Source organism: Vicugna pacos, chromosome 30 (genome assembly GCF_048564905.1).
Source record: "Vicugna pacos chromosome 30, VicPac4, whole genome shotgun sequence".
NCBI classification, from domain to species: domain Eukaryota; kingdom Metazoa; phylum Chordata; class Mammalia; order Artiodactyla; family Camelidae; genus Vicugna; species Vicugna pacos.
Window position 1 is genome coordinate 1,752,381 of NC_133016.1, and position 19,831 is coordinate 1,772,211.

General features: G+C 48.0%; 1 protein-coding gene across 8 annotated transcripts in view; it reads right to left on the bottom strand.

Moving 5' to 3' along the window:
* Positions 1 to 19,831, bottom strand: part of ZNF236 (zinc finger protein 236) — an 89,537-nt gene that overhangs the window by 10,825 nt on the left and 58,881 nt on the right. For 6 of the 8 annotated variants that reach the window (XM_072952388.1, XM_072952386.1, XM_072952387.1 and 3 more), the window contains 8 exons: positions 18,290 to 18,572; positions 16,915 to 17,018; positions 14,999 to 15,364; positions 14,180 to 14,325; positions 13,848 to 14,088; positions 13,285 to 13,464; positions 11,356 to 11,511; positions 5,430 to 5,617 (listed from right to left, as the gene is read on the bottom strand). In XM_072952388.1, the coding sequence (XP_072808489.1) occupies positions 5,430 to 5,617; positions 11,356 to 11,511; positions 13,285 to 13,464; positions 13,848 to 14,088; positions 14,180 to 14,325; positions 14,999 to 15,364; positions 16,915 to 17,018; positions 18,290 to 18,572 (1,664 nt within the window). Of the gene's footprint in view, positions 1 to 5,429; positions 5,618 to 6,221; positions 6,323 to 6,660; positions 6,728 to 11,355; positions 11,512 to 13,284; positions 13,465 to 13,847; positions 14,089 to 14,179; positions 14,326 to 14,998; positions 15,365 to 16,914; positions 17,019 to 18,289; positions 18,573 to 19,831 lie in introns of those variants that run through there. The other 2 variants (XM_072952390.1, XM_072952391.1) reach the window with 2 other exon arrangements.

The following is a 19,831-nucleotide window of genomic DNA, read 5'->3' on the forward strand; positions in this document are numbered from 1 at the left end:
AACATTAAGCACCTCAATGCACAAAAATCAAGGGCCTAATAAAATAAATGCTCAACAATTCACTATCTTCATGGAAGTGGTGGCCTGAATCTGCTCAAATGGTGATCGTCTAAAAGTCATTTATTTTGGGTTTTCATTATCACTTGAGTCTATTTATTTCTTTGCTATATTTGGTCTACACTGAGGTAGAAATTACAGGAATTCTCATTCCCCAGGTGCACATGAATTCTGCCCCTGGGCACTGGATGGGGCCCTGGCTTCAGAGTCGGTCACCTGGGGGGCGGGGTCAGGAACACAGACGCCAGCCCCAACCCCTGCCACTGCTTCAGTCTAGGACCCTGAGACCCACAACTACGATATGCAGCCAAGTTCGGGAAACCCTAAGTAAACCTGGCCAAGGGGTGGCCACACTGGTATGGCCACAGATCTGACCTGCTTCCAAATGCTTGTAAACCAACCCACTTAACCATGCACGAGGACGACCATTTCACCAGAAATACGTTTCTTAGCAGCTCAGAATTTTATTGCCCCCCCCAATAAACTGAAATAAAACCTGTGCCAGGAGACTGAGAACCAGTAAGAGTCAACATGAGAAAACTGTAGGAAAATGAAAGCTAGGCAGGGCACAGAACTAAGAAAGCTTTAAACCGCTCAGCCTGGCCAAAGACAGCTCTGGTTACTGTACGTAAAGTCACGCTGTTACTTCAGAACTGGCCTCTTCTCACACTGAGAATCTTTACTGAGACTTGTCCATTTTTGGCTCCCCCCACAATCCTATTTTGACTTTTTATTAAGCCCAAAAAAACCACTTATATGTCTAAATACCAAATTTTAAATGTTTTACTCCAGCTAAATTATCTGTACTAACAGCATTAAAAAAAACCTTTAAGAATTCATATAAAATAAAATTCTCTTCAAGAATACGTCAATTACTTCTTTTTGTTTTCAGAACAAGAGCTGAAGAATAACTTTGCTTTCTTCAACAGGTTTTAAAGTGCGTGCTTGCAATTTCCTTACAAAATTATCAGATTAACAGGATAAGGGCCAACACACAGCTGTCAGCAGGCCTATATCCAAAGTTCCGAAAGAAAAACTCAAGAAATAAGCCTTTATAACTCACTGCTCATTTTTTAAAATTTCCCTACAGGGTTATTAATTTAATGCAGGTATCTTCCACATCACTGTATTTCAATTTTTATTTCAACAGATTGTATTTTAAAATAAATTAATTTTCTGTGTCAGAATGAACATTTGTCCTATATAATATTCTTCTGTAGTTGGGCTATTTTCAAGTTTTAAATTATGATTAATTATGGACTAACAACAATGTATTCTTTTCAAACATTTTGTGATTCTGGACTCAGATTTGACACTTAGACATATATTATTTAAGTAAACTATTTCAGACCACCTTTCTTTGTTTTTAGAACCATTTTCTTTCATGGACTTCTTAAACAAACAAAAAACCAAAAAACATACATAGTAATTATATACTATTTTTTTCATGTCTTTTTAAAATTTATAATTTAAATGCTCACATTACTGTTTCCTTTAGTACCTGTAGGGGAGACCCTGATCTTTTCATGTGTTGTGCATGGATTTTAACCATAGAGCAATGTGGAATCATCTGTTTTCTTTACATCTGACCTCCTTTTTCAGCACTCCTACGTCCTCACTAAATTCAAGGAGCATATGTTGGGAGTAATTTCGACCATTCAACATTCACCTCTTAGTGAATCACTCTCACCCGTATTGAACAACAATTGACAAACGCTGGTCGATTTCTCATGACCACTTTTTGAGTTTCAGATGAAATTTACACACCTGCAGACATTTTCTTGTACATTCATTAACCTCCTGACAACGGAAGTGTGATTCCATTTGTGCCAGCATTCATGCATGCCAAGCAGAGAAATCTGGGCTCTGTCCCAAGGTAATGGGGAACCCCAGAGGGCACTAAACGCAGCAGGAGCAGGGTGTGCAGACATGGCTGGCGGGATCTGGCAGACATGGGGGGGTGGCTGTGGAGCCAGGCAGGGCGGAGTGAGGGCCCCAACCCACCCCAGCCCCACACTCCCCCAGATGCAGCCGCCTTCCCTTCTCAGTGTTGGCATGGCCACGCCCAGGGCTTCACCCTAAAGCCCTTTTTAGAGAACCTTCTCGGGCAGCAACAACCTGCTTGGCCCAATCCCAGTGCCTGACTCGCGAGGTTCCTGGGGGCCGACGTGGGGGCAGGACTGGCAGACCCGGCAGCCACACGGTCCATAGGAAAAGCACCAAACGTCCCCAGCAAATATATACAGACTTTAAAAATGTAACGTAGCCAATATAGAAAACTACCTAGTTAAAGTGAGTAATTCAAAGTAAATCAAAGTGACATAATTTAACATACAGAAAATAAACTCATAGAACAGTCTACTCAAGCAACAGAAACAAAAGTAAGAATAAACAAATGGGACCTAATGAAACTTACAAGCTTCTGCACAGCAAAGGAAACCATAAGTAAAACAAAAAGACAACCTATGGAATGGGAAAAGATTTTTGCAAATGAAACCGACAAAGGCTTGATCTCCAGAATATATAAGCAGCTCATACAGCTTAATAAGAAACAACCAAACAACCCAATCCAAAAATGGGCCAAAGACCTAAACAAGCAATTCTCCAAGGAAGACATACAAATGATCAATAGACACATGAAAAAATTCTCAATATCACTAATTATCAGAGAAATGCAAATCAAAACTACAATGAGGTATCACCTCACACCAGTCAGAATGGCCATCATTCAAAAGTCCACAAATGACAAATGCTGGAGAGGCTGTGGAGAAAGGGGAACCCTCCTTCACTGCTGGTGGGAATGCAGTTTGGTGCAGCCACTGTGGAAAACAGTGTGGAGATTCCTCAAAAGACTAGGAATAGACTTACCATATGATCCAGGAATCCCACTCCTGGGCATATATCCAGAAGGAACCCTACTTCAAAACGACACCTGCACCCCAATGTTCATAGCAGCACTATTTACAATAGCCAAGACATGGAAACAGCCTAAATGTCCATCAGTGGATGACTGGATAAAGAAGAGGTGGTGTATTTATACAATGGAATACTACTCAGCCATAAAACCTGACAACATAACGCCATTTGCAGCAACATGGATGCTCCTGGAGAATGTCATTCTAAGTGAAGTAAGCCAGAAAGAGAAAGAAAAATATCATATGAGATCACGCATATGTGGAATCTAAAAAAACAAACAAACAAAGCATAAATACAAAACAGAAACAGAGTCATAGACATAGAATACAAACTTGTGGTTGCCAAGGGGGCAGGGGGTGGGAAGGGATAGACTGGGATTTCAAAATTGTAGAATAACTAAACAAGATTATACTGTAAAGCACAGGGAAATGTATACAAGATCTTACGGTAGCTCACAGAAAAATGTGACAATGAATATAAATATATGCTCATGTATCACTGAAAAATTGTGCTCTACACTAAAACTTGACAAAACATTGTAAAATGATAATAAGTCAATAAAAAATGTCAAAAAAAAGAAAAAAGAAAATAAACTCATAGCATTAAAATCAGTGGACTTCTGGCTTTTCCTGATCAAACTCCACCATATCCCCTGAAAGTTATTCAAAGGATTAAGTTTCATTAAAATTTATAGTTTGAATCATTTATACTTCATGACTACTTCTTTACTGCAGTTAAAAGTGCACCAGGAGAAACACAGGACCACACGACAGTCACATTCAGCACACGGAGACCTGGGTGGGCCCTGCTGGCCCCGCAGGGGGACGCGGGGTAACTGGTGGCTGGAATGCAGGTTACATGGACAGGTACTGTCCCCCAGATGAACCCCGCAGCAGACAGGAAGGTGGAAAAGATAAATTAACTAAGTTAGTTTACAGAATCACGTCCCTAGACTGGAACTGTGTTCTCTGGATGGTAAGTAAGTAAAAGCTCCCTTTCGTCAGGCCTCCCTGGCCCCAGCTGCCCAGCCCGGTGAGCCTGACCACAGGTGATGAGAACCTGGCCCTGGGACAGAGTGGCCAGAATCACGGGAGGGAAAAACAGAGCAAACTACCACAGAGCAGTTAAGCTTCCTGCAACCTGCGTCCAGGGAAACATACAAGTCACTTACATCTTAAGACGACTACTTTGGCCCCAACTATCGTTTTAAAATATACTAACTTCCAGGAGTTAGAAGGTTGACGATAATGTCGTGACAAGTAGGTGTGGAGTAACAAATAAGGACAAGTAAATGTCAGAACATGTAGACAACACTCACTATGTAAAACTCAAGAAGACACTTCTTTCCTTCTGTGGCAGAGGTGATGTTTGGCCTCGGGGAAGGGAGGCAATTGAACAAAACACAACACCGACTCTCAGGCAGGCTGCCGAGGGCCAGCTGCGCCACCTCAGGAAATGGCCAGACGGGGGAGTTGGGGGTGGGGGGTGTTCCATGACTGTTTCACAACCACCACAACCTGTGGCGTTGATGGAAACTGCTGACCCCGACCCAGGGGTGGGCAGGGCGAGTGGAAAGAACTAGCCCCTCGAAGAGCCAAGTCATTTTCCCAGAGCCAGCAGCGGGGCGGTGGCAGGGTCAGAACCCACCTCGTGCCAGAGCCGCAGCCCTGTTTCCTCCGCACAGGGACCCTGAGAGGGGGAACGAGGCGGTGGGGACATGCGCACCACACGCTCCTCTCCCCCTCTGCAGCCGGGCTTGGGGAGACAGGGCTGTCATGGGTCAACTGTCGAAACTCAGCCCCAGCTCTCTCCAGTCATTCCTCATCATTATGACTCACGGTTGATCATGATTTTTCTAATTAAACCCTGAAAGGTTCTTCAGCACCTAAGCTCAGTGTGCTTTATAAAGCATGCAGTACACACCTTCGATCCCCACACTTATTGCTGGGACTCATCTGAGAACAGAAGTGACAAAGAGCAGGAGGGCGCCCAGCTACAACGAGTCCCCGAACGCAGTGCTGCCCCGACAAACTCATCCCCACGACGAAGCGCTGTGCAGCTGGTAGAAACGTGTGCGCTGCTAAAATCACCCATCAGAAGACAGTCACGGTGTGATCAGAAGGGGGAGTTTACACCACCACCACTCCTCTGAAAGTTGAACGCTGTGCACCTGCGTGCGCGCAGGCCCAGGTTCAGAGGAGATGTACACTCAGATGTTCAGTGTGGCTCCATCTCGGTGGTGGATTTTTTAAAAAATGCTTTTCTGTTTTCTCTGGATTCTGTTTTCCTCATTTTGCATTTAACATATTACTTTCTTTTTTAATTATTAAAAAAAAAAAACCACTCCAGTTTTGAAACAGGGTTCAGAAAACCTACTTTGGGAAGAACAGACAAAGCTTCCCAGGACGACCCCGAGTCGGGCTGTCGCCCTGCCCAGGGGACTGCGGTGCACTCACCTGAGAAGCGATGTTGAGCGTGACCGTGTCCAGCCCCCCGGAGAGCAAGCCCTGAGTGTCAGCCAGAGTCAGGGTGACGCTGGCCTCTCCCCCAACTCCCGAGGAGGACATGACCAGGTTCTGAGCAGATATGGAGGATGGGGACATCGGTGTGGTCGAAGGAAGGCTTCCAGTTGCAGTGTTAAGTTCTACAAAACAAGGCAAAAGAAGCAGATCAACAGAAACGTAGGCAAGTCCAATTCCAATGGCATGGGAAGGCGGTTTTCACACAGGCATGTGCCTGTCATAACAGCACTTACACCGCCTAAGCTTCTGAAACTGCATCAAGGAAATCACTGACTCTGATCCCAAAGGTGTGGCAAGGCTTTTGTGAAAAACCAGTTATCTTTATATATAAGTATACTCTGCTCCTTAAGTATAATATAGAGAAAAAACACTAAGAGAAGAGTAAAATCGTGACCTACAGTCCCAGTCACTGCTGCCAGTGCAGAAGGTGACCAAGACAAGAGTTCCAGGGCACTGCCCCATCCAGGGCCAGACCCCAGCCTAACAGAGAGACAGAATGTGACCGCTGAGTGACGACCCATTCCGGAGTGCAACACTGCCCACCTCCGCTTCCGTCCCCAGGCTCACCGCCCTTTACGTGTGCCTACTCTCAAACACGGAAGGTCCAAATAAACCTCACGCAACCCTTTAAATATTCACTTATCCTGCATGACATAGAACTTTGCTTTAGAAAACAAAACATTGTAATATTTTCCCCTCGTAGCCAATGATATAAGAGGAAGATACCTGGGACCACTTGGGCAAGGAAAGGCCTCCTCTCCTACAAAACAGAAACTCATGCACCCACCGGCAAACGAGGGGGGCTCGGCATGGGATTATCGAAAGTCCTGGTGGGGGCACCAACAAAAAACAATTTTTTAAGTTTTTATTTGTAAGCATAACACACATGCACATGCACGTGTACACACACGTGCACACACACGTGCACACACACACACACGCTGTTCTCATGGGCGGCCCGTCCATTCAGCTGACAGACATGATTTATCGTCCACCTGCACTAGCCTGTGCCAGGTGCCAGAGACACCGAGATGAAAACTAAAGCGCAAGTTCCAAACACTATTTCCTGTTGAGGTTTGAGCACAAGACAAAACGCGACTCCTGCAGATGCTCTGCTAAGACAGGGCGGGCTCTGGGCGGGACCGCAGGGAACCAGGTTACTTACTTGTAACTGGCGTCCTCCACAGATCCACACTCCCGGAGTCCCACACTGTGCTGCACAGACCTGGAACCTTCAAAAGCAGTACAACCATTAGGAGGCTGGGAGTCTCTGCTCTGAAGCAGCCACGCGCTCCCGAGGACCTCATCAGACCCCCCGCCTTGCCCCGCGTCTGCACAGGGCGCACGCCCAGGGCCCGCTGGGGCAGGAGGAGGAGTGTGGATGTGTGGAGGGCAGTACCGCGGCCGCCTCGAGATCCTGACGTCACCTCCATGCACCCTAACTCCTGCAACCCCACACACAGGGGCAATTTTGTAGAGAGGGACCAGGATAAGAGAGGAGGCTCCTGCAGACCACGGCGTGGCTGGAGCAACACCATGGAGGAGAGGGCGGGCTCGGGCCCTCAGAGCACCCAGCTGAGGGGGGCTCGTCAACAAAGAGCAAAACCGAGAGCCGGCGGCTCATCTCAGCTTAGACGGCTGGGACTTCAGACCTCGCCCCAACTCCTGAAATAAAGGAACCCAGGAGCTCCTCCCCTTCCCACCAGTAAAATAATCCTGACTTTCTGATGATTGTTACCATGGTGGAAGCTTCCAGGACTGTGCAGCACAGGAAATGCAAAGACAAAACAGAAGCCTGCAAGTTCATTAACTAAAGTGAACCCTGACAAAAAGCTCAGGGGAAAGACTGAATAATTTGATAATGCCAGAGTTGACAGCTCAACTCAACAAAGGTGGTGAATGAAGCTTTACTAATGTTCTTAATTTAAGAGACTTCCCATAAGAAGGATGAGACCAGTTCAAGTAGGACTGGCCTCAATACTGTTGAGAAGAACACATGATGACTAAACACTGAAATTTTAAGCATGCAACTATATAATGAAAGAGGTAATTACTTGTGTTTAATACGCAGCTCTTAGTTATGCAAAAATACTTGTTTAAGCTCTAGATGCCACAATTTTAAAATTCAAATTAATACTCTTAAACAGGAAAGTTAAGATTCAACACTGAAGTACAGACTGTAGACACTTAATCTTAGTTCTCACTTATTTTTCTCTAAAACCACTATTTCTCTAGGATGTAACACCATCACCTAAGTAAGCACTACTTCATTTTAAGATTCTAACTCAAAAAGAGTAATCTTTAAAGAAGGAATAAATTCTGTATTTTCATCAAACCCAGTACTGTCCTAAATCTTTGTCGGGATAAGTTTCCAGTCTCTAAAAAGACTTAATTTTGGAAGGTTTTGTTAGAAGTTTACAAGATGTGAAATCAGGTTTTTCTTGAGATTAACAAAAACGCAGTAAGAGGAGGTGTGGTGCTGTTCACCCCCAGGACAGAGTGGGAAAGACGTCATTTTAAAGCACCCACAAATGAGGGATGTTAACATGTCTGAGCTACTGGGAACTAAGTAAGCGTCCTCAAATCCAGGAGAAACGGGGGCTAAAATAACCTCACAAGGAACTAGTAAACAAGAAATGGATCTTTTCTCTCATGGAAAGCAGAACTCAATTTACCCATCAAAATTATCTTAAAAATGGACTAAGGTACATTAAAAAGACAGTATCAATTTAAGATAAATTCCTTAAAAAACTGCAAATTTCATGCCTCTACTAGTAACACCTGCTTCTGAAAGGGTACTTACAACCTATTTGTCTGTTTTCAAGGAAAACCATTCGTCATGGGTGTCATCAGGGTCCAACTTCAAAATGGCCTTCCACCCTCCTGCCACACATCTGAACAAAAGCATGTGCTTCTGTTCTGGGTATGCAATTCTGACCTACGGCTGCACTGACTGAAGCTGTTCAATTTACTGAAAATTCCTAAACAGCCTTCTTTTGATGCAAGGAGCCCCAGCTGGTAAATCCCAGCCACGTTTTGTTCGCAGAGAGCTCTAACGAGCAGCACGTGCCCGCCAGCCACGCTGATAGAGGACTTCAACATGAAGTCTGCAGGGTGATGTGACACTGAGAGTCTGCATCCTAGTGTTCATCTTAGAAGGCACATGTTTCATCTCGAAGTCATTTTAATTGCAGTCTTCCTGGCGTGGCCTGAAGCTTGGTCTGGGACTGACTGATTCTAAGATAAATGTTGCCCATTAAGATGCAGCGTCTTGACAACACAGCACAGATGAGGTCAGCCACTTCACTGTTAACTAGTACCAGCGGAATATGTAAACCTCGCTACAAACATCTGCTTCATACAAAGGAGCGAGTGGTTCAACCCATGAAGACTCTTCTCCTACATTCAGAATTACTCAAAGATGTTAAGTTATCTGAAGTCAAATATAAATGACTTGCTCATATAAAACTAATGCTATACATGTAATAGCTTATAACTCATTATTAAACAAATGTTCTTCAATTATGAGCTCATCTTTTATTTTATAATATCATCAAATCTCTGAAAAAAATTTTTTTTACTAAGACACCAAATTAAGCTAAAGTGTCATCAAAAAGAGAGGGGTATAGCTCAGTGGTAAAGTGCATGCTTAACAGGTGTGAGGTCCTGGGTTCTAACCCCAGTACCTTCATTTAAAAAATTCTTTAAAAATAAAAAAAGAAAGCAAAGAAAAAGACAGAAGTGTTCTCAGCTGGCTCTACAACAGTAAGTCTAAAGGAAAAGAAAAAGTCCAGTCAGGAGAAGGGGGCGTGCCTGCTGTTTTTAAAAGCAGCAGCAGCGCACAGCACACGGGGAGCCAGCCCACCGCCCAGCACCGCGGGCCGCGCTGCAGGTGAGCACGCAGGCGCCTCCCCGCCCGTGGGGCCGGCGCCCGCAGCTGCGGGTGCGGGCACAGAAGCGGAAAGCCCCAATGTCTAAGCTACCAGGGGCAGAGTTTTAAAGCCGCACTGGTGGCCAGAACAGAGCCCTCAGAGTTCGTGGAGTCGCCTCTGGCCCCTCCTCCCTCCTGACCAGAACGTCACCAGCTCCGAGGCAAGAAACCCGCTGCACCAGCAAACACGCAGGCTCACCAGACAGCACACACACTAAACCCACCCCGCGCAAACCGGAACAGCCAAAGTGCCTGTCTTTCCCCTGACTCACCCCGGACTCACGGGAGGCATCAAGCAGAGCTCCTGGCACAACAGCAACTCCGCCCCGGGAGGCCGGTGGGGGAGCCTGAGCCCCCAGCTCACAGCGGGACACGCCTCCCTCTGGCCAAGGGCACGTGCCCCCATCGCAGCACCAGCACACGTGGCGGGAGACAGGGGCCCTGGAGGCCACGAGGAAGAGCACACAGACTGACTTTGGGGGGAAGTCTGTAGAGAAGAGCTTGCCGTGTAACCTGAATAGTATATACTGTACTTGAGACGTCCTATCGCAGGCTGACTACAACCTGAAAGTCTCAGCTTTCACAGCCAATTAGAACACAAAACAAAATTCCCCTTACTTGAAAAACAAAACTGAAAGCCTCTCATCTCAAAGTAATCCGCAGAAGAATTAAGCTCTATGATTAGGTGTTTAGAGCCCCAAGTGAGACAAGCACACTGACGACCGAGAAACAGTGACAATAAAACAAGAAGGCCGAGGACAGCGGCCAGGAGGCCAGGCTCTGACCTGCCCAGAGCTGCCAGCACGGGACTCAGATGGCTTCTTACCCTCCGGGTCAGTTTACCCTGGAGCAACGGGGAGGGGCGGACGGAAAACCCATCGAGGGTCCCGAGTGGAACCTTACTACACGCTGCCTCCCTCAGCTCACCAGCCTTCTCCAGTTCGGCAAGTGCCCGCACCCCACAGCTCACAGGCGGAAAGGCTCCCCGGCCCCCAGAGCTCCCGCCCCCCGGCTCAGCCCCGCGTGCCCGGGGAGGCTGGCCCCGACTCACTCTCTGGACACCCTTCTCTCTCCTTCACGGATCATTACTACTGTAATTCTCCACTGACTTACGGATTCGTTAATACTTGCCTGTGCTCTGTTAATTTCTAGGGTCCAAAACGCAAGGGGACCATGTCTGCCTCACTCAACACCCTATACCCAGATTTAGTCCCATCCCACTACAATCTTTTACTGAACAGAAGGCTTACTGAATAAGAAAGCATTTCAAATAAACATGAAAAGAAGTTTTAGCTGTGGGTACAAATATATCTGAAGATTTAATTTTTTTCTCAAAAATATGATATACAGGGTTGGAAAATAAGAGGGCTAAGAAACTACTGAAATCTCTACAAGAGAAAGAAAACATGCACGTCACCCTACACTGGTGATGGTTACTTACGACGCTGTGATTTATTTCCCTGGAGCTCACTTACTTTTACTTTTTATTAAGTCTGTTCTTCAAAACCTTAGTAAAACACCTCCTTCTAACTTTGTCATCCCCCAGTCAGCTGGTGCCAGAACACTCACACTGCAGGGCACCAAGTAAGGAGCCAGAGAAACTCCCTGCTCAGAAGAGACAGGACCAGCTCTGCATGGGCTCAGCAGTGCTGACGTGCGGACACACACGATGCTTCGCGTATCTGAATAAAATGATTTACCTTTATTCTTTAAAAGGTATAAACAACCTTAAAAGGTTAGCAACTTGAGAGAGAGAGAGCGCTGTGTGTCCTAGAATTACACATCAGCCACCTGTTGTCCCGGAAACACAGCAGACATACCAGAACACGCAGTTCACACATGCATCACACCGAGACCGCTGCCTGCTCTCCGCTGACCAGGTGCCCGGCCCTCTAACCAGGACACACTGTGAGGTCCTCAGCGGCGTACCTGAAGAGGCCAGCGCTGCGCTCTGTGAGAGAAGCTGCTCGTTGCTGATCGTCAGGGTGGCACCTGTAGACTGATGACTGACGGCAGGCGCTGACAGTCTGATGCTTCCATTCAGCTCGCTGCTTCCGTTAGAATTGTGCTGAATAAGGTCTTGACCTAAACGGAAACTAATACTGTGATATTCGGAGGTAACGTGTTCATTTACATCCTGGCAAGTGTGTTGAACATATATAATAGTTGAACATATATAACATCCTGTTAAAAATGAAAGCTCTCTCACTTTTAACAGTATTTATAGAAAAAATTAAAATAAGACCATGAAATACATTTCCCTAAATGAAAGCACTTGTTCACACTTTCTAAGCTCTGAGGTTTTAAGAGCTTAAGCATTTTACTTAAACTCAGTATTTAGGCACTTAAAAGTCACATACTTTGTTGAACAAAACTTAACCTGATATGAAAATTATTACCAAATGTGGGACCACCGGGTGTAGCAAAGGTGTGCTGAGAAGGATCAAAGGGCCAGACCACAGGGCAATAGGAGGGCCGCCCATGCAGAAGGGCCCTGCCCCAAAGCGCCGGGACGCCCCGCACACTCACACGCCGTCAGGACTCCCACGAAGACCCAGGCCTCTACCAGCCCCATCAGCCACTGGAATCTGACAGTGTGCTCAGACACACGGAAACAGATGGACACGAAAGGCAAAACCCTGCTGACGTCCCAGTGGAGCCACACTGAACACTTTCCAAGACCCGACAAAGACAACCTGCTTTTTAAACCCTGCTGTCAAGCTGAGCATCAGCAAGACACGGAGTGGGACGAGGCACTGCTGACATACGAGTCACTACAGCCAGTTCTCACCACACACAACAAGGAAAAGTGAGGAAACAGGAGATCCTATTCTCAAGGTTTGGGCAAACCTCATTTCATCAAGTGATTTAAAGACTTCCCCTGGGATAAACCTTTTTAGCCAATTTTTAAAATAAACTACAATTATACTCATCTATTCTTTTGGATATACTAAAAAGCAATAAAACACCTAAATTATCAATAATAGGAAAATACAGGAGAAACAGAAGCACAATCCACAAACAAAGTCACACATTTCCTGAATTACAAGCAAAAATTACGTGTTTTTTCGTATAGGACTAGCACAGTACCTTATATACTGAGGGACTTTGATCAACAAAATAGCTTTCTTAAAATAACTTCTATGTTTCCAACAGTAAAATCCAGGCATATTTAACAAAAAGAGGAAGTTCCTGAATTAGCTAAAATTCAAAGTTGATTTTTGCTGGCGATTAGCATCTAAAAATCACTGTATGTCATTTAAAAGCAAAGCTCCATGTAAGAATAGTTCCTCGAATTTCTCACACAAACTGAAGGGAATAAAAGCAGCGCTCGGACTCCACATGACCGCGCTCTCTGCGCCAACCACCATTTCCGCAGAAATCTCGTGCAAGAGGGAATGCTACGCTGGCCGTCGGTCCTTGTGTTTTAAGGGAAAATGTGATGCTTCCTGCCCTAAGTCTGTATCTCCAGGGAGGTGGTTCTGACTCCCAGCATTTTTTTTTTAACAACCAATAAAAGATTGCTTTTATAAGACTTAAATGTCCCAATATCTACAATTCACACCAATATACTCCCTTTGTTTAAAGGGGTGGGAGTAAGAATTACAAAGCCGGTCTGCTCTTCACTGAACAAAAAACCTGTGACAAAACTGACTCAAACTGGAAGTGCCAAGGACCACAGTTTCTGGGATCAGGTGTGAAGTGTAGTGTCCTTTTCACTAAACTGGAGTTTCTCACATAAATTACACATACCTCCTGAAGTACTGGATTTATGCAAAGCTCAGTCTTACAGGAAAAAAATAAATATAGAATTCACTTAAATTGCAGGTGAAGGATTTTAAACGTTTTAAGACTAACCAGAGATGGTCAGGGTGATTTCCTGCGGGGACCCCGAGGACGCCCCGGCGCTGGGCCCGGCAGCCTGCGCCAAGACCTGGCTCAGACTTGAGTTGTTGATGGTCAGGGTGATCTCGTGGGGGCCGCTGGAGGTGGACACCAGGCCCGGTGGCGCCATCACCTGAGAGAGGTCTTGCGTCCCTGGTCATCACGACAAAAGAGAACACAGCCGGGCTTAGAAGAAGAATTTTCTCTTTTTACATTAAGAATATTTTTGTGAAACTGTTGCTTTGAAAAGAGAATGATTCAAAATAAAATACCAGTTGTCTCTAATTCCTTCATCCAAAATGACTCAAAAAGGCTTTATGATGGCACAGGAAGCCAGTTCTGTGAATGCAATAACCTATGTGCGTATGTTGACTAAATGTCATTCATCCCAAGAAAACGTTTATTCTCAGAATATTCAACTACTTGCTGAGCTTTATAGAGAGCAGGAAACAGCATCCTACGTCCTAAAATCAGACATGTGACTGAGCAAGAAGCTGAAACCCCGGAGTCCCCACCAACAAAAACGCAGCTCTCACCACTGCTGCTGGTGGTCAGCACAGAGTCCTGCTCCGACAGGGGGCCTATGGTCAAGTTGGCAGATGTCACCGTGGGCTGTAAGGACAGGCCTGAGATGGGCTGGATGACAACACTGGCTGGGACCGTACTGTCTGGCGTCTGAAGAGAGCTGCTTTGTGGGGCCAGCCCGGGCTCTCCCGTCAGCTGCTGAGCAAGCAAGCTGCCCTGCTGTAAGGTCTGCTGCAGGATGCCTGGGTCAATCTGAAAGTGACAGACACTCGGATGACAACACTTGGGTCGATCCATGACTCAGACCACATTAAAGCCCAGAAAACCCTGGCGGGTGTCATACCTGCAGTGTGATGTTATTAATGCTGGAGGCATCAATTCCAGAGATTTGAACATTTGGCCCAACCAAGTTAGCCGCCAACTGTAACTGGATACCTTCCAGGGTGGCCAGGCTTCCGTCTGTCAAAGACACGGTCCAGTCACCACCAGCTGCAGAGAAAGAATAGGAGTGAATGGGTATCAGGAAACCTTCTTAAATAGAAAAACTCTTTTTCACACAGGGATTGTTAGCCAACTAAGCGCTATGCATCCATATGGGCTAGTTAAGGCGCACTGCTACCCACTGTACATCAGACACATCCCTGTCTAATCTCACCGCCACAAACAGAGCCTGTGAAAGATGTAAAACAACACTAATACTGTTGTTCCTCAGACTTTAATCCTGCCACAGCCACACAACAGAAAGGAAGTCACGAGAGGTGTCTAACAGCTGTCCGCAGTCGCTGTGCTACCTGTAAGAACACAAAGAGCCCAGCTGGCTCAAGCTTAGTGCTTTCCAAGCACTCAGATAAGTCCAGGGGATAGAACAAGTTCGTTTGTGGGTAGCTCCCTGTTTCATTTGTGAGCGCGCTAAACAGGAAGAGACAGGACTGGCCCCGCAGGGACAAAAGCTAAACAAGGTGCCGGGCTGAGAAGCGGGCGTGGTGCTGCCGAGAGCGGGGTCAGGAAAGTGGCTGAGTCTGAAAGGTGAAACTTCAGTTTTCCAACTGCCTCGTGTGGGAAAGCTGTACTCTGGGCTGCAAGTCGTGGACAGACAAGCGTGTGTCTGTCCACCAGGGACCTCACTGACCCCCCCTTCCCGGTCCCCCGGCGACCGGTTCACCTGACACGGAGGCGGGCAGAACGGCCTGGCCCACCAGCCCGGGTTGCAGCAAACCCTGGTCCAGCTGTCCTGCCAGAACAGAGTTATTCATGATGAACACATTGGGGTCCGAGGAGGACGCCTGCAGGGTGCTCGCGGGCTGCAGGCCTTCCGATGAGCTCCGGGTCACGGGCTTCCTGCCTTTCTTCGGGTCGGGTTTGTAATGAAACTGCATGTGCGTCTTCCTCCGCCCCGATGTGCGGAAACGCAGCTCACAGTGCGGACACTTGAAGGGCTTGGCGCCTGTGTGCAGGCGCATGTGGACCTTCAGGCTGCCCTTCGTGGAAAAGGCGTTGCTGCACACATGACAGCTGAAGAGCTTCTGACCTGTGGAAAAACAGAGTGGATCAGGGGACGGACGAACGGATGGGCGACACTTGCTCCCACGCAGCGCAGGCACCGTGGGATGCAGATGCGCTCCCGAGAGCCCTCCTTCTGCAGGACACATGGCGAGGACCCAGGGTGGCTGCAGAACTGCCCGAGAAGTTCACCACTTGTGCTCAGTCCTCTCCCAACACGATACTCGGTGCCGCAGCATCACACTGAGCCCAGATGGGGCGGGGCCAGAGCTGCTTCCCCAAGGGCAGCAACGAGCATCGCCCTCTTTGCTGACAAAGGGGCGCCCAAAGCAGCTCCGGGAGAAAGCGCCTGAGGTGCATTCCAAGCTCCGTCCAGGTCGGCTCCCGCAACACCAGCTCTCTGAACGCATGGCCGCCCAGCAGAGGCTCTGGGAGAAGAGGGGCGGCTCCTGGAGGACCGAGACTCACCCAGGACCAGTGAGGCTGCTCTGCTGGCCCTGCTCAGGACTCACGGGCCACCTGACGATGCCAAGGACAAAGGTCCCGAGAGGGGCTTCCCCAGACTCTCCTGCTAGTCCTCATGCCCAGAGCCCACATAGCTGGGGGCACATGCCGGCACCCCGTGTGAGCATGGCCGCACTGGCCCTGCCAGAAACACAGGTGAGTGGGCTCTTTTGACCTCAGCAGCCCCAGTGCAGCGCAAGAGGGACAAACACAGACCCGAATGGAACAACAGAAAAGCCAGCCACCGAAGAGGCAGGCCGACTTCACGTATCTGTTCAATCCCAGATACTCGCCTATCAGAAAAGAACCACAGGGTTCACAGCTGGATGTGACATTCCACTTGAACTCTTTTGGTCAATTCTGCTATTTATAACCAAAAATTAAGACTACAAATTACTCTGATAATCACAAGCCTACGAATCACAGCAACAACCCTGACATTTACTCAACTGTTTACCACGTGGCACTTCCTGACCCAGTGGGAGGGGTACTGGTTTCAGCCCCATTTTCCACACGAGGAACTGGAGGCTCAGAGAAGAGGCTGAGAAGTGAGTACAGGACCCACACCAGGCAGATGTGCAGAGTCCGGCTTCCTGCCCCCGGGACGCACTGCGCAGAAGCCAGGAGCAGAGGTTTAAGACGTCCTAGTCAGGACAGCCAACCTGCAGCTCCTCAAATCAGGTGGGGAAAAGAGAATGGCCGTGACAGTTGTTCCCCTCACGTAAAAAGAATTACTACCTGGTACCTGTAATCAGAGTTGCAAAATCCCGTTTTCACAAACCTCAACAAACTGAATCTCTGGCCCAAAGACTAAAAGGCAATCTTCCTAACACAGGTGTTTAAGTCTGAGTAAGACCACGAGACCACTTACAACTAGCCATTTCAGACCTAGACCCTTTCCTTCAACACTATATGGATCATTTAATCCGTGTCAGGAATCACACGTCTTTGACACCCATTTCCTTATGGTTCCTCGTTTTTAAGCTCTAATTGTAAAAGTGCCCATGTGCACACCACACACAGGCACACACATACACGAAAGGCACCTTCCGACGCGCAGGTGCGCGCTCTCACCTGTGTGGGTCTTCACGTGGCAGTCCAGCGTAGACTTAACAGTGAAGCTCTTCCCACACTCATCGCATTTATACGGCTTTTCTCCAGTGTGGATTCGAACATGCCTAGCCGGAAAACATTTGCAATTATTGAGTGTTTTTCTTTTTAATTTTATACACATTTGCTAACAACTTCGAGATTTTAAATTTGTAGCCACCCAAATAAACAAAAATGTGTGACTATGTACTGAATACCTTTGGCCAAATGTAACTTTCATGCCTCACTGTATACAAAAAACACCAAAAAATAAAAAAAAAATCTACAAGACCAATGAAAACAGGACTAACGTTCTTAAACAACAAAGAGTTCTTACAAATCATTGATAAGACAAGAAACACCACAGCAGAAGAACAAGCAACACACAGGCAGCTTGGAGAAGAAACACGAACAGCAAAAAGCCACGTGAGAGGAGCTCCCCCACACGCAGACTCTAAAGGCAGCAAGTTCGGATGATAAGATGCCCCCTTCCCCATCAGCCTGGTGATGACCCTGTTGGCTGGTTTGGCTGGGAGGCCAGCGGGGGGTGTGTGTATCCACCAGCACTGACCCTGGACCCCACGTAGGTGCACGCAGCACACAGGACAGCGCTGCTGGTGATTAAATGCTGAAAACTCAACCATCCATCAGTGAGGTCTGGTGAGACAAGCTCCAGGACGCCCACGCAACAGGACGCGAGGTCACCACTGAGAACGAAGGAGGTTGCCAAGGTACCAAGAAAGAAAGTTGTCTGAGACTCAACAACACGTAAAAATTAAACCAAAAGCAGGTGCAAGAACTTAATGCTGACATACATGTGGACATTTCTGAAAAAAGCACATTACTGCTGAGCGTGGCTGTCTCTGAGGAGAGGATTTTTTTACTTTACAGCCTCCTGTGCTGTTTTTTGTTTTGTTTTGCTCCACCATATTTGTCCAATACATGATGGGAGAGACCAAGCCTCAAATGACTATTAAGGGAAGGACAGAACAAGAAGAAAGCTGAGAGCTGCCCAGCTGCACCGCGCTCCTGTTTCCAGGGTAACCGCCTTCAACGTCTCCTCTGTGGTGCAGACGTCAGGGTCCTGCCTCCCTGTCTCATGGCCTGTCCTTCATGGCTGCTCAGCAGCGCCACCCCCAGGCCACACCCTGCAGGCCTTCAAAGTGGGGTGTGGATGCCCACAGGGCGCTTCCAGCCCCTCCGCCCCACCCACCGCACCTCCCGTCCTCAAAACGTGCAGTCTTGAAACCACAACTCGAGAAAGTAACAGGCCCCAGGAGGCACCGGGTTCAACACCAGCCTCCCCCGCTGCAGAGAGAGCGAGCGGAGCAGGCAGCCCGGGGCGGGGGCCGGGCCGCACCTGACCAAATCACTGGGCTTCTTGAAGCTCTTGGGGCAGTAGGAGCAGCAGTTGGCGTGCTTGGGCTCGGCCTCCAGCTCTGCCTGCCTGTCCTTCATCTCGCTGATGCGGTCCTTCTCAGCGGCTGACTGCACCAGCACCTGCTCGGATACCGTGGCGCTCTCCTGCGGCCGAATTCTGGCTAACTGCGCCGTCTCCTCCTCTGTGAAGGTGATGACCTCGGGACGAGCCTTTCTAGACCCATTTCTTTCGGAATTTTCTTCCTCTTCCTCCAGACCCATCTCTAAACAAAATATAAGAAAAGGGATGAAATCCTAGTGAAAAACTAAGTTTGAAGAGAGTAAGTAAACCAACACTAAATATTCAACTTAAGTCCGTGAGGTTGAAGTTGTAACTCAGTGAAGCTGCACTTGGGACGGGGAAGAGCCTTCCACACCACTGCTGCACTGAGAAACCACGCAGGTGCGCAGGGAAGAGAGCAGCACCGGAAGGACGTGCCTCAAGGGAGGCACCACTGACCCCAGAAAGACGCTGCGATCAAAGACCGACTTCCGCCCCTGCTGCCCAGCCAACAGTGAGCGGCGAGCGCGTCAGTGCCCGCACCTGATGGGTTAGCAGTGCCCAGACAGACAGGCATTTGCTCATTAATACGGGGGAAGCGAAGTCCCATAAGGTAAAGAAAAGCAGCAGCCCAAAGAAGAGACCAAAGAGGTAAGTTAGCAAACAGCCCCCAATCAAAAAGACTTACTGAACGGAAAAAAACACCACATACATACATACTATATGGAAGTATTCTCTCAGGGAAACACGGGGAAACATTTACACTGATCAAAAACTAGAATGAGCGGGGGAGCTGTAACGGAAAGGAGGTCTGGCTGGGAGGGCGACGTCATTACTGCACAGATAGCTAAGAAATTTTTGTAAATGACAGAAACACTAAATAGCAAAATGGACAGTGACCAAAACCAAATTTGTGAATTAAAACCTAACTGGATGATCCTCTTGGAAGAAAGAGAAAAAAGGTGGATGGGAGGAGGAGAAAGGCAGAGGGGCAGGGAGGAGGGTGAGAGGAGGGGCCCAGGGAGGCTGGAGCCACGCAGGGGTAATTGCAGAAAAGGAAATACAAACTTCCATATCAATGTCAACACAACGTGGGAAGGTCTGGGGGCAGCAGGTCAGGGACGGTGGCCCCACCAACACAGATGAGGAAACGTCGGCAAGAGAGCACGAGGATTAGGGCAGAGTCACTAAAGGCAGGCAGGACAGTGAAACGGAGCCAGGACCAGGGACACCGCGTGCGCGTGTGGCGCCCAGCACACCCCCTCCCGGCACGGCAGGCGTGGTAAGACCAGGAACGGCTGAAGAAAGGTCAGTCTGCAGGTGACCCTTCTCCCACCCACAGCAAGGCTCACGTCGAGTCTCTTCTCAGTGGCCCAGAAGAGGAAGACACTAAGACGTGCAATGGTGCAGCTAAACCTGCAGGCAGCACATGCTGAGGCTGCAAAGAGCCTCCACTCAACCTGGCAGGCTGAGGTAAAGGCA